At 36.7% G+C, this 15,355-nt stretch overlaps 1 protein-coding gene across 1 annotated transcript in view; it reads right to left on the minus strand.

Moving 5' to 3' along the window:
• The window catches only part of SLCO6A1 (solute carrier organic anion transporter family member 6A1), a 124,073-nt gene that overhangs the window by 103,185 nt on the left and 5,533 nt on the right, over nt 1–15,355 (minus strand). Inside the window, exons 3-5 of the mRNA XM_017509158.2 lie at nt 9,796–10,053; nt 7,361–7,543; nt 5,353–5,449 (exon numbers count right to left, since the gene is read on the minus strand). Of these exons, the coding sequence (XP_017364647.1) occupies nt 5,353–5,449; nt 7,361–7,543; nt 9,796–10,053 (538 nt within the window). The remainder of the gene's footprint in view (nt 1–5,352; nt 5,450–7,360; nt 7,544–9,795; nt 10,054–15,355) is intronic.

Below are 15,355 nucleotides of genomic sequence, written 5' to 3' on the forward strand. Positions count from 1 at the left end.
TTAATTCCTTTTCCTTTCCATATTGAGTGCTTCATTTAAAAGCTATTATAAGGCTGGTTTACTGTGAACAAATTCTCTCAGCATTTTCTTGTCTGAAAAGGATCTTATTTCTCCTTCACTTAATGAAGCTTAGTTGGGAAAGATATGAAATTCTGGGTTAGAATTTATTCTCTTTAAGAATTTTCAATATTGTCCCCCCAAAATCTATTTGGATTTGCAGGGTTTCCACTGAGCTGTCCACTGTTAGTCTGATGGGCTTCCCTTTGTAGGTGACCTGGCCTTTCTCTCCGACTGCCCTTAACATTTTTTTTTCATCTTGACTTCAGGGAATCCTGTTATTACGTGTCTTGGGGATGATCTTCTGCGGTGTATCTTACTGGGGTTCTCTGCATTGCCTGAATTTGAGTGTTGGCCTCTCTAGCTAAGTTGAGGAAGTTCTCCTGGATGATATCCTGAAACATGCTGTCCAAATTGTTTCAATTCTCCTCATCTCTTTAAGGTACCCCAATCAGTCACAGAGTCAGTCTCTATATAATCCCATATTTCTCAGAGGTTTTGTTCATTCCTTAATTATTTTTTCTCTATTATTGTGTGTCTGACTTATTTCATAAAGATCGTCTTCAAGTTCTAAGATTCTTTCCTCTGCTAGCTCTATTCTGCTATTAATACTTGTGATTGCACTGTGAAACTTTTGTAGTATGTTTCTCAGCTCTACCTGATCAGTTATGTTCTTCTCCATGCTGATTACTTTGGCTGTCAGCTCCTGCATTGTTTAATCATGATTTTTAGCTGTTGGTTATGTTCTTCTCTATGCTGGTTACTTTGGCGGTCAGCTCCTGCATTGTTTAATCATGATTTTTAGCTTTCTTGCATTAGGTTACAATGTGCTCCGTTAGCTCAATGAATTTCATTTTTGTCCACATTCTAAAGCCTACTTTTGTCATTTCAGCCATCTCAGCCTCAGCCCAGCTCCAATACCTTGCTGGAGAGGTGTTGCGGTCATTTGCAGAAAAGGAACACTCTGGCTTTCTAAGTTTTCAGCATTTTTGTGCTAATTTTTTCTCATCTTTGTCAGCTTATCTACCTTCAATCTTTGAGGCTGCTGACCTTTGGATGGGTATTTTGTGTTATGAGTTTTGTGGGTTTTTTTTTTTTTTTCTTTTAACATTCTGGCTACTTTTCTGTAGGGCTGCTGCCATTTTCTGGGGGTCAATTCACCTCATATTTTCCAGTACCTGGAGGTATCACCAGTAAAGGCTGTTCACAGCAAGGATGGTAGCCTGCTTTTTTCACTGAGAGCTTTGTCTTAGGTGGGCACAAACCTATTGTTGGCCTGAACACACCTATAGGAGGTGGCTGGAGACCCCAGTTGAGAGGTCTCACCCAGTCAGGAGGAACATATACAGGGGCCCACTTAAAAAAGCAGTCTGGCTGCATTTTGGTAAAACAGCTGTGCTAATGTTGGGGAAGCCCTTCAGCCCCTGACTGGTTTAAGGTCTCCAAGGCATACAGGCTGGAATGGCAGAGTGCCCAAACAGCATAGGTAGTGACCTACCACTTCCCCCAGCACTCAATCCCAGGGAGAAATCGGAACTCTACTCGTTGAATGCGGGCAGGGGTGGCTGGAAGCCTCACTGTTAGGTCTCACCCAATGAGGAGAAGTGGATCTAGGTTTCATTTAAAGAAGTTGTCTGGCCACACCTTGGCAAAGCAGTTGTGTTGTACTGGGATAACATCTCCAACCTTCTCAGCTTGGACTCTGCAAAGCCCTCAGCTTGGAATAGCTGAGTTGTCTGAACAACCAAGATGATGGCTTACCCCTTTGCCCAGGAACTCTTTCCCATCTCAGCCAGGTGGCTGGCTGGAATTCCAGCCCCGTGCGGTCTTGTCTTGTGAGGTGCTGTGAAAGTGGGTCCTGCAGAATAACCCTGCTCAGCCCCTGGATTTCACCCCCTTCCTAGGGGTATGTACAGACCTCCCTTTTTGCCTGAGTTGCAGTCATCTTTGCTGGGGATCCTGGAGCCAGAGTAGGTAAATCTCCCAGGTTTCTGTGCATGCCTAAGCAGTTGCTCTGCCAAGACTCCACACAACTCTGTATGTCAGACCCAAAGCTCTGGTGGAGTGGGTACAGGAGGAAATCACCTGATCCAATGGTTGCAAAGATCCATAGGAAAAGTATCATTTTTCAGAGTCACATATTTACTCACCACTTCCCTAGGTTGAGGGTGGGAGTTCCCTTGGCTCCATGTTACTCCCAGGTGGATAATTGCCTTGCCTTTTCTTCATTCTCTGTAGGTCAAGCTGTTTCCTTGATCAGTCCTAATGTGAGTACTTGGATATTTCTATTGAAAGTGCTATATTCACTTCTTTTGCTCCTCTCTGTGAATGCCACACTTGTAGCTGCTTCTAATCAGCAACTTTGGCTCCACTCCCTAGACTCTCTTTCACTACTTGTTAATTCAGGGTCATTAAAATTTGCAACTGACTGAGAACATTATATTTCTTTATGTATCAAAAGCATGTCCCATTGGGAGTTATGATCTCCAAACCCATTAAGCTCAAAAGTACAGAAAATGAAAGCAAAAATTCACCCAGTAGAATATTTCATGTAAAAATAAGATGATCTACTTCCACCCTTTGGTTCCCAGAACCATGCAACCATATGGGTGAGATAGCACCACATAGAATTGTTTGGATCAAGGCATAAAATGAATCTTGCAGACAGTAATCTAGCTTCAAATATTAATATCTTCGTAACAGTTGAGGGTATGGAGTCATTACACCATTCTATCAAGCCAGTTGTTTCTGGACAACGGAGTACAAAGTAAGACCAATGAATTATGTAGTTATCATACAGTCAAACTTCCTTTGTCTTGTCATATATTTCTTAGAAACAAAATTACATGAGATATTATAGGGATGTATAAGGCATTTGTAAGTCTGTGGATGGTGGTACTAGCAGAAACACTGCAGGTAGAGAACAAAAAACCCTGTCTAGAATATGTATCTTTCCCTGTAAAGAGAAAATTACTGTCTCCTCTACATTAAAAGAGGGCCAGTGTAATCAGCCTGACAACAAATGGTCAACTTGTCTTTCCAAAATTGCATCACATTGGAAACTCAAGGTTGGCTTCTACTGTTGACCACTTGGATAATAAGTAATAGTAATATTAAATTCCTAGTGAATATAATTAATTAGAGATTGTTCTTGGTAAGAAGTTCACGTTAGTGCTCTGATACAAAGTCACCATTCCTATATCCATGACCATTTTTCTCTTTTAAAAAAATTATTTCAATAGGTTTTTAGGCAACAGGTGGTGTTTGGTTACATGGCAAAGCTCTTTAGTGGTAACCTCTGAGATTTTGGTGTATCCATCACCTGAGCAGTGCACACTATACCCTTTTATCCCTTGCCACACTCCCACACTTCCCCTGAGTACCCAAAGTCCATTGTATCAATAGTATACCTTTGTATCCTCATAACTTAGCTCCCACTTATGAGTGAGAACATGCAATGTTTGGTTTTCCCTTTCTGAGTTACTTAGAATAATGGTCTGCAATTCCATCCAGGTTGCTGCAAATGCCATTATTTCACTACTTTTTATGAATGAGTAATATTTCATTTTATATATATATTATATATATAATATGTATATATGTTTGGCTTGTCTGCTTATTCTGCTGATCATTACGTTTGCTGTGCAGAAGCTTTTTAGTATAAGTCCCATCTATTTATCTGTGTTTTTGTTGCATTTGCTTTTGGGTTCTTAGTCATGAAGTCTTTGCCTAAGCCAATGTCTAGAAGAGTTTCTCCAACGTTTTATTCTAAAATTTTTATGACATCAGGTCTTACATTTAAGTCTTTGATCCATCTTGAGTTGATTTTTGTATAAGGTGAGAAATGAGGATACAGTTTCATTCTTCTGCATGTTGCCTGACAATTATCTCAGAACCATTTGTTGAATAGGGTGCCCTTTCCTCAGTTAATGTTTTCATTTGCTTGTCAAAGATCAGTTGGTTGCAAGTGTTTGGTTTTATTTATGGGTTCTCTGTTCTTTCCCATTGGTCTGTGTGCCTACTATTATGCCAGTATCATGCTATTTGGTAACCATAGCTTTGTAGTAGTTTGAAGTCCAGTACTGCGATGCCTCTAGATTTGTTATTTTTGCTTAGTCTTGCTTTGGCTATGTAGGATCTTTTTTGGTTCCACATGAATTTTAGGAAAGCATAGAGAGAATGATTCATGACATTGGATTTGACAATTATTTTTGAATATTACACCCAAAGCCCAGACAGCAAAGCAAAAACATACAAATGCACTACATAGAACTTAAAATCTTTTTTTTACAGTAAAGAAAAGAATTGGTGAAGTGAAAAGTAGCCTGCAGAATGGGAGAAAGCATTTGCAAATCATGTCTTGAAAGAGGCTAATATTCAGAATATCTAAAGAACTTCAACCCAATAGCAACAAAAGAAATCTGATTTAAAAATGTCCAAAGGACTTGGATTGATATTTTTCAATAGAAGATATACAAATGGCCAAGAAGCATATGAAAATATATTTAACATTACTAATAATCATGGAAATGCAAATCAAAACCATAATAAGGTATCACCTCACATCCATTCGGATGGCCACCAAATAGGAATATAAAATGGTGCAGTCACTATAAAAACAGCATAAAAGTTTAAAAAAATAAAATAAGAAAAATAGAATTACCATATGATTCAGCAACTCAATTTCTGGGTATATATACAAAAGAATTAACAACAGGATCTCTGTGGGATATTTGTACACCTATATTCATTGCAGCATTATTCACAATGGTGAAGAGCTGGAAGCAACTTAAATGTCCATTGAAAAATCAATGAATAAAGCCAGTGTGGTATGTACAATAATACAGTGGAGCATAATTCAGCCTTAAATGAATAGGATATCCTGTTATATGCTACAGCAAGCATGAAACTTCAGGATATTATTCAAAGTGAAATAAGCCAATCACAAAAAGACAAATACTGCATGATTCCAGTTTCATAAGGTACCTAAAATAGTCAAACTCTCAGAAACAGAAAGTAGAACAATGATTGTATTTTTTCAAGATGCAAAAGTTCTAGATATATATTGCAAAACAATGCGCATATAGTTAACAGTATAGTTCTACACACTTCAAAATATTTAAGATGTATACTTTAGATGTATTATATGTACATATATGTGTATATGTCACACTTGCATATATTTTTCTAAAACCACGGTTATTACAAATTAAATATATATGTTTATTTATAAGCTATGGTATCTATTTAGTAAATATTTTATACAATGTAAACAAAAGAAAAAATAATGCTTACTTTTCTGCAGCAGTGCTTTGGTCACGGACCTTAACTAGTGGTGCTCCTATCACATAACCCATAGCATATCCAATGATTTCTGAACATTCTGCAATACCTGTAAAATAAACACTGAACATCAAGCAATTTTATAAGTCAACTTTGTTATGATAAAAATTAATTAACTAAAATTGATTACTTCTGAAAGCTTTTCACAGCATTCTGTATTAGTCAGAGTTCTCCAGAGAAACAAAACCACTAAAAGAGAGAAAAACAGGAATGGAAAACCGAACATCATATGTTCTCACAAGTGGGAGCTAATCTATGATGATGCAAAAGCGTAAGAATTATATAATGGACTTTGGGGACTGAGGAGTAAGGGTGGGAGGGAGGTGGGTGAAGGATAAAAGACTGCACATTGGGTATAGTGTACACTGCTTGGGTGACGGCTGCACCAAAATAAATCACCACTAAAGAACTTGTCTATGTAACCAAATACCACCCATTTCCCCCAAAATTATTGAATTTAAACAAACAAAAATAAAAATAACTTTCAAAAAATACAGAGAGAAAAAACAGAGAGACTCATTTTAAGGAAATAACTCATACAAAATACAATTATGAGGCCTAGCAAGTCCCAAATTTGTAGAGAAGGCCAGCAGGCTGGAAATTCAAGTGAGAGTTGATGTTACAGTCCAGATAGAACTGCTTCTTCAGAAAACCTCAGACTTTCTTCATAGAACCTTCAACTGATTGAACGAGGCCCACCCACATTATGAAATCAGTTTTACTCAAAATCTACTGATTGTAAATATTCATCACATCTAAGTGACCATCACCAAAACATCTAGAATAGTGTTTGTCTATATAACTAGGTATCATAATTTAGCGAAGCAAACACATAAAACTAGTCATAATATATATTATCCAATACATGTGTTAGAGAAACTCAGCATATAATTCATTATACCTTATTTAATTTATATATTTCATGTAATATATGTAATATATTTATATTTAATATATCATATATAAAGTATATTTATATTTGATATAACTATAAATTCAAAATACCTTATTTTATTTCAATTTGGGTGCTCTAGCAAGATGATACTTCAACATTATTGTCACCTCTTCACCCTTCACCTTAGCTACCAGGGTGTCAGGATGTCTCAATATACCTTTGCAACAAGTATATAAAAACAACTTAAATTTTCAGAAGTGATAGTTAGATAACCCTGTACAAATAGATGATCTACCAGGACCAGAATCTATTGCAATATAAGAGAGTACAGATTACCTTGAGATATAGCCAGGATTACTTATTGTAGGATACAATAGCATGAGAGATTGTATATAGGGATAGTATGCTGTTATTCATTAAATATATATACACATATACAAATATACATATTTATAAATGTACATACACGTATCCATAAAGAGGATGATTTTTATTACTTAAGAAAGTATTTTTTGTGTGTTTGTTTGTTTGTTTGTTTGAGAGAGAGAGTCTTGCTCTGTCACCCAGGCTGGAGTACAGTGGCGGCATCTCGGCTTGCTGCAACCTCTACCTCCTGGGTTTAAGTGATTTTCCTGCCTCAGCCTCCAGAGTAGCTGGGATTACAGGTGCTCACCACCAAGCCTGGCTAATTTTTTTGCATTTTTAATAGAGACACAGTTTCACTGTGGCTTTTCACTACTGACCTCAAGTGATCCGCATGCCTTGGCCTTCCAAAGTGCTAGGATTACAGGCATGAGCCACCATGGCCTGATGAAAGTATAGATTTTTTCAATTGCTCTATATATTTTCAGTGACATTCAGGTGACTTGTCTAGAATCTCAAATCTCAAACAGCTCTTCAGAATTAGGTGAATCAATGTGATTTAAAGGTTTAGCATACCAGTTATCATTTATTACAATGTTATCATAAGGGCCAACAGTACTTCTATATCAGCTTAGACATGCATATCAAAATTCAAGGAAAATTCAAAGTGGGTCAATCATATTAGAGGGGGTAAAAACTTGCCTAAATAGATACCAGCTGAGTGTGTAGCAACACTTTCTTCAATAAAGGTTATTCCAAGGATGTAAAGAGGCATTGCTGCTATTCCTTGCACAGTCTGCCCAAGGGTGAAGAAAGACAAGTATTTTGATTGGAACGATGCACGCCTCTGGCAACCACTGAAAACCTTTGTTTCTTTGCAAATATCTTTTGAAAAGACAATAATTATAGTTTTGTTAATTGAACTCAAAAGTTAAACATACAACAAATGTGTAGTATTCTTTAACAAATATTTTACAAGCTATTTCCAAAATTATACATTTTTCTTTTAGTTAACATGTCATTTACACTGAATGTAGCAATACTGCAATCAATCATCATGTTGTCAGAAAAATGCCATCATAAAATTTGGGCTAGACACAGCACACAGCTGTAGTACCAGGTACTCAGAAAGCTGAAGTGAGAGGATTGCAACAAGCCTGGGCAACATACTGTGACCCCATCTCCAAAATAAAAAAAGAAAAGAAATTGTGTCGGAATCCTGCAAAAGATGCATATATTATAAACCAAAATATAAATGTGCATGCTACACATAGCACATATTCCTCTTAAATTTGGCATCCTGTTCCCCTGACTTTTGACCCTAGGCTAAAAGTATTTCTAATGTTCTAGATTATCTGTGTTATCAAAGAGTACCTTCTGAGTTTAGTTTTATGTCCACCTCTTTAACAATCTTTGTGTTAACTTTGTCTCATTCTGATTAAATAACTTCCCATTTTAGACCCACTAACTTTCAGAACATAGGTTCATAAGGACAAGGAATTACACAGTATACATTTCTTTCCATTAGAGTTAGTCATTATGTGGTCATCCACTAGATTTTAATTTCCTTCAGGTCACAGTATATTTCTTATACATTTTTTCTTCAGATGGTTATAAAACAGTATTAAGTAAATGCTTGTGTAATTATAATTTGTTTGTAGATTGGTAGATCCAGGCAATTGTATTAGATTATATTGTACGGGTTGTTTTGCTTGACATTTAACACATGCTCTTAAATAATATTGTGGAAACCCTATTAAAGTGCAGATTGCAAAATAGTACACAAAGGAACATTTTCAGCTGGCTTAGTATCCATGTGAAATGATTTTGACTGCATATCAAGTGGGAGGTAGTCTCTTGAACTGTCATTCAAATGCTGAAGGTTCAGTTTTATATAGACCTATTAACTTGTGATATCAGTGTCAATGTGATACTTCCAACATCCTGACCTCTTAGTTCCTTGAACTTTTTTGCTGTTATGCACTGTACTCCACCTGCCTTGGCTAGTGCTATAGTTTGGCTCTGTGTCACCACCCTCATCTCATGTGGAATTGTAATTCCCAATGTTGTGGGAGGGAGGTGGTGGGAGGTGACTGAATCACGGGGTGGATTTTGCCCTTGCTGTTCTTATGATAGTGATTTCTCACAAGATCTGGTTGTTTGAAGGTATGTAACACTCGCCACTTTGCTCATCTCCTGCCACAATAATGAAGATGTGCTTGCTTCCCCTTCACCTTCCACCATGATTGTAAGTTTCCTGAGGCCTCTCCAGGCCTCCTATACAGTCTGTAGAACTGTGAGTCAGTTAAATCATCTTTCTTTATAAATTACCCAGTCTCAGATAGTTCTTTATAGCAGTCTGAGAACAAACTAATACAGCTAGTCATTTTAAATGTCAAAAATAATAACTACAAACCTTTTCTAATGATAATTTCAAGCATCTATATTCTAACCACCCCTATCTTTCCAGCTGACTCTTTCTAGCAATGCACTGCCAACAATCCTTAAAATTCATCAGGGCATATAATCCATTGATTTTGCTCCTTTTCACTATCCCAATGTCCCCTTTACGTCCTTACTTCTTTCACTATCATCTAAACACTTTTAATTCCTTTGCTGTCTTTCAAATCATGCAACCCCATGGTAAAACTGCAACCCTACTCAAAATAACTCTTTTTCCCACTCCCTATATGTACTTTTAAAGCTTGACATTACTGTACAACCATGCATATCCTGCTTTGAATTCATGATTAATAAACTCAAGGAAGTCCTTTATGCTCCTGATAATCATAAAATGTGTCCCCAATCTATTTACTCTTCCCTTCTCAAAGAAAATTCAAGTTGTTTGTTTCTCTTCTCCTAGGAATCACAGCCCTGAGCTTCCTACTGACAAACATCTGAAAATAAATGTTTTCTATCAATAGAATAAAACTAATCATTAACTTCCTCTGTTGTGACATATGTGTACACTAGGATGCTTCAATTAGTTAATTAGCAAACTTGGTCATATAAACCAATATGGATGAATGGATGGATGGATATACAGACGAACAATTATCACAGTCTGTTTTAAGTTCCTTAAGCCAAGGTTTGAATAAATATTGATTTGATGCATGACAGTATATTTAAAACCTTACCTTCAATTGCTACCTTACTTTGATAACTTTCTTCAGTAAATGATGGAAAAGCACATAAAAGTGATCCAAGTCCTACTAAAAAGGAGGAAACTACAAAGCATATTACTTTTTTTCTGTCTCCATAGAATGCTATAAATATTGCTACCAGGGCAGATGAAATATCATAACTGAATTCCAATGCCAAATTTTCAATGGTTTTCACATAATATTGCCCCTGAAAATCGCCAATGCTGACATCTATAAGACCAAAAATCACACCTAAAATGTAAAAAGAAAAAGAGAAAGCAATGATATGCATTTTAAGAGGTTGTCATTGTGATTATTACAAAGCAAAATTTAAATTACATAATGTAAGTTTATTTTACATTATTCTGAATGTTTAAAAGCTATAAGAATGTAACAATTGCTTTTCTAAAACACAAATAGGCATTAACCTCTACAAAACATTCGCTAATTGAATTTTTGAAGCTATTTTTGAACAACCTCAATGAGTAATTTCCCAAATAAAAATGATTATTATATTATCTCACTTAGTACTGATCTTTATTTTAATGTATTGCATTTCAAATTATAAAAAATTAAAACTATTACTAATATAATATTTATTTACCATTCAGAGTAGGAAATAAAACATTATCAAAATAGTTAAAGCCGGATGCATACTTCCCAAACTTGTTTTTCTCCCTCCTTTCCATAATCAGTATCCTGTGTTTAAATTTTACCATTTTTTAGCCTTTTTAAGATTTTTGACAATGTATCTATCCTTAGACAATATCAGGTATTGTTTTTCATGTTCTTGAATATGAAATAAATGGTACCATATTATGTGTATTTCTATCACTCAACATCCAACTAGGAAAAAATTAGCCATAAACACACTAAAAATTTGAAACAAAATTAACTGAGTAGGGACTGATTACAAAAGTAGTACATTAGTTGGAGTCCAAATGGTTACTAATAAAAATTCATGATATCTATGCAACCAAAGTAACTGGAGCATGGGCTGCTTTTACTATTGCTCTGGCTGCTGCTGTTAGAACTACAATCACTACCTTCTTTTGCAGGAAGCCAGGAGCTCACAGTCTTCCTAATGCTATGACAAGGAGCTCACCTGCTGATTCTGACGCTCTTGCAGGTGCCAGAGCCAGAGTACATGAGCTCTGTGCTGCCGATAGCACCACATTTATTCTTGAGCATAAATCTGGGAGCTTTTAATCACCCAGAGTTGCTCCTGCTGCCAAAACCACCACCAGAAACAGAAAGGAAAAGAGTCTTCCCTTTCCTCTTTTTTCAAATCTACTGCCACAGATTCACTGGCAACACGTAAGTGGAAATCAGCTGGCCCCCAGCAACTCTGGGAAATGTAGTTTCAGGCTTCCCATTCCCTTGCAAATAAAGAGTGAGTAATGGAGTTCATGGCCAACAGACAAATGCCTTGCAGAGTTTATCTTTCAGACTCTTTGATATACATTTTCATTCTTCTTCCCATATTTAAATTTTCATATCAAATAAGTAGCAATATTATCACCCTTCTGCCTAATTGTATCACAATTATCATTTTACACAGATGCTCTTACTGTTTCCCCAAAAATGAGAGATACATAGTCTAATCAATCAGCATATCTATCTCAGTGTAATGCTAATCCTTCAGTTTAATCACAAACCTGAATGGATTCTCTTTAACCTAAAAACCAAATTGAAAAATAACCACCAATAATTAAGCAAATATATCACAGGCCTAACTAAATTTTTGAGGGAAATGTATTGCCAAAGGAACCACAACCCAGATTTGGAGCCACAGCTAGTTTTAGCAGACCAATACCGGTAGGAAACAAGATATAAAAACTTTGCTGCACCCAGAATACGAATTTTCTTTAACTCTTACATTAGATGTGGCCAAGGAGGATAATGGCCAATGTAGAAAATAAGTCCTGTCAGTAACTGAGTTTATCTCTAAGTTGGGGATATCAATTCCTCTTCTAATTGAGGCATATTCTATAACCTAGAGATTAATTTACATGGTTCTCTACTTTAAATAAATTATTAATAGAAAAATAATATAGGAAAGGAGAGGAAGAGAGAAAATAACCAGGACATATAGATATATAAACATATATACAGACAAATGTGCATATGACATATTTGTGTGTGAACACATAAGACAAACAAGTAAGAGGGAATGCAGAGCTTCTACAAGTTTTGTTACTCTAAGTGGTTATGAGACTACAGTTGATATTTATAACTTCCTTCTTCTACTGTTCACTCCCTCTTTTACCCCTTGATCCCAGGTAACATACATAGGTTGCTCTCTCAAAGTGCATATCCCATCCTATAGGACAGCACTAAAAACTTGTTGTCTACTACTGGGAGTGGTTGATTGTTGTCTGCTACTAGGAGACTTATCTGAGTCTTCAAAAGACTCATCATTATCTATAAGACCAAGAGTTTCTGGTTATTGAGATATGTAGTAAAATCGGTGAATTCTGTGAACATGAACCTTCTGCTATACTGTAAAATGAGTTCTTTACTGTAAAGTAAAGAACTTTACTTCTTTACTGTAAAATGAGTTCCTTGATTAGAAGCAATGTGTTGGTAAACATGATTATAATGCTTTATTTGGTATTCATTATGTCTGGTTATGGTAGTGTTAGCACAACCACGATGACAATAGAAGAACCCATATCCAAAATCAATGTCCAATTTAGTAAGGAAAAATTATTGTCCACTTCATAACAGAACCAGAACTGTATAATCAACCTGCCTCCCGGTAGCCGGTTGGTTTCACTAAGGAATGCAGCCAGCACCTAGACTATCTTGACTTTTCCTGGTAGCAAGGCAGGCATTCAGCAGTCCAATAGCCAGACCAGCTCTGGTGAAGATAAGGCCATGTATTCACCTCTTATATAACCTCCATCCTTGATGTAATTGTTACTATAAATAAGACCCTATTGAACAAGAGGTAGAATGGCTAGGGAAAGAGATTGGCTAATATTCATATCCGTCTATCTACTTCATTATTGATAGCCTCTTGTGCAATGGCTTTCTTTTGGTGAACATTCATTCACATAGGATAACCCTGCTCATGTGCAGAGATACATCACTTACGCAGCCTTCCTAATTACCAAATAGTCGAATCATTAGGCAATGTTCAGCTATAGCTGACAGTCAGATATACTGCTCGATGTTCTGTCCACTGGGAGGATTTCCTTTTTCCTCTACTTTTTAGGGCCTCCTCTTGCTAGGTCTATAATGCTATCATAGCATACTACTACAATTGAAAAACCACAGAGGCTCACCAAAAATTGTGCCCTTTCTTAATAGTGGGTGTTACAATAGCACACATTTGTCCTTCATTTTGGAAGAGAGAGTGTCCAATATACTCCAAACCATTTGGTGTCTAGAAACATTACTGAAGTGGCACACTAATTTTTGTTATATAGGATATTTTCTCATAGGATAGTGTTAATGATTCTTGGAAGGCTGGGTCTGATTTGAGTTATGAATCTGGCAGCAAAGGGGTATGGGATGGGTTATAAGATGAGGCCAGGTGAGGCTCAGGTGAGGCCAATTCAGTGTCTTCAAGCAAGGAATTGCATTCTCTTTAGATATAGAAGAAATAAGCGTTCCTACCAGTAAAGAAGGTCCAGGATTTGGGGTTTCATGGTCCTCAGATTCATCAAATTTCACCCAAATGCCTTTATCCTAATTCTCAGAAGTTTTATTTTTCTCAAATCAATGTCCCAACCTTCACAGAAGTGATCTGGTGAATTTGTGAGTTCAACTTATGCTTCAATTCTGCTGCCTGTGAATAAGTTAGTATTGACCAAAATAAACCGTATGTGGCTAAAAATAAGAGTTTCTTATGAAACTGAGAGAAGCTCACACATTTCCTAACCATATCCTAAACTTTTCATTTTCCTTCTATAAATTTTTCAATGCAGTCAAATATTCCACCACCGGAGTCAACTGCAGCAGCTTTTTTGTCTTTCAAAGTCTTGCCTTCAATAATAACTTTATCCTAGGCAATAATTTAAATGACTCTTGTTGCTACATGCCATGGATTTCTAGTGAACCACAATTCACAGTCACAAATATCACTACTTTCATTGGTTTCAAGCTCAGTCACATCAAACAACCAATTCCAGATTTCCATCTTTGAGGGTTTGTTAGTTTTTTTGTTTTGTTTTTCCTGGTTCAGTGACTGGTACAGAATATTATATCAAAAGTCATTATTGGCCAGGTGTGTTGGCTCACACCTGTAATCCCAGCAGTTTGGGAGGCCAAGGAGGGTGGATAACCTTAGGTTATCCCAGGTAGCTAGGACTACAGGTACACAACATCATAAGCAGCCAATTTTTTGTAGAGACTGGGTCTCACTATGTTGAGCAGACTGGTCTTGATCTCCTGGGCTCAAGTAATACTCTTGCCTCTAGACTGTGTTTAATGTTTGCTGCTGCAAACATTAAATTATTTCTAAATTATGGGTCACAATTGTATCTTTTCTGTGCATGCTGGTATTGTATGCCAGATATTGTATACAGTATATTGAAAAAAGTTTGCATTACCTTGTCTTCCTTTAAAAAGTGCTGAGTGTTGTTCTGAAGACAGTTAATTTACTTGTAACTTTCCTTGGTCCTGTTAATGCTTTGTTTTAGGTTTTCTTTTTGGATGGAGGTGGGGAATCTAGAGTAGTCCTTTTAAAGGGCAAGGTGCTTGATTCTAAAATGTGTCTTTTTTTAATCCCCAAGTGCTAGGATTACAAGTGTGAGCCACCACAGCTGGCCAGTCTCAAATGTAAAAAGATTGGAATCATACAAAGTATCATCTCCGACCAAAATAAAATAAAACTAGAAATAACAGACATGAATTAGAAAAGTATGCAAATATGTGAAAATTAAACAATACATTTCTAAATAATCAATGGGTCAAATAAGAAATCAAAAATGAATTAGGGCTGGGTGCAGTGGCTTACACCCATAATCCCAAAACTTTGGGAGGCTGCGGCAGGCAGATCACTTGAGATGAGGAGTTCAAGACCAGCCCAGGCAATATGGTGAAACCCCATCTACAAAAAATACAAAAATTAGCTAAGCACAGTGGCATGTGCTTGTGGTCCCAGCTACTCAGGAGGCTGAAGTAAGAGAATCGCTTGAGCCCAGGAAGTAGAGTGTGCAATGAGCTGAGGTCATGCCATTGCACTCCAGCCCAGGCAATGGGAGTGAAACTCTGGTTCAAAAACAAAAACCCAAAACAAACAAAGAGCAAAAAAAGTGAAATCAGAAAACACAGTGAGATGATCAAAAATAAAAATACAAAATGTTAAAATTTAATGGGATGCAGCCAAAGCTAATATTTAGAGAAAATGCCTATATAAGAGAAGAAAGAACATGACATGGTGGCATACACCTGTAGTCACAGCTGAGGCAAAAGGATCACTTAAGCCCAGGATTTTGAGGCTGAGGCAAAAGGATCCCTTAAGCCCAGGATTTTGAGGCTACAGTGAGCTATGACTATACTACTGCACTTCAGCCTGGGTGACAGAGCAAGATCCTGACTCAAA

The sequence above is a fragment of the Cebus imitator genome, unplaced genomic scaffold (genome assembly GCF_001604975.1).
Source record: "Cebus imitator isolate Cc_AM_T3 unplaced genomic scaffold, Cebus_imitator-1.0 Scaffold408, whole genome shotgun sequence".
NCBI classification, from domain to species: Eukaryota; Metazoa; Chordata; class Mammalia; order Primates; family Cebidae; genus Cebus; species Cebus imitator.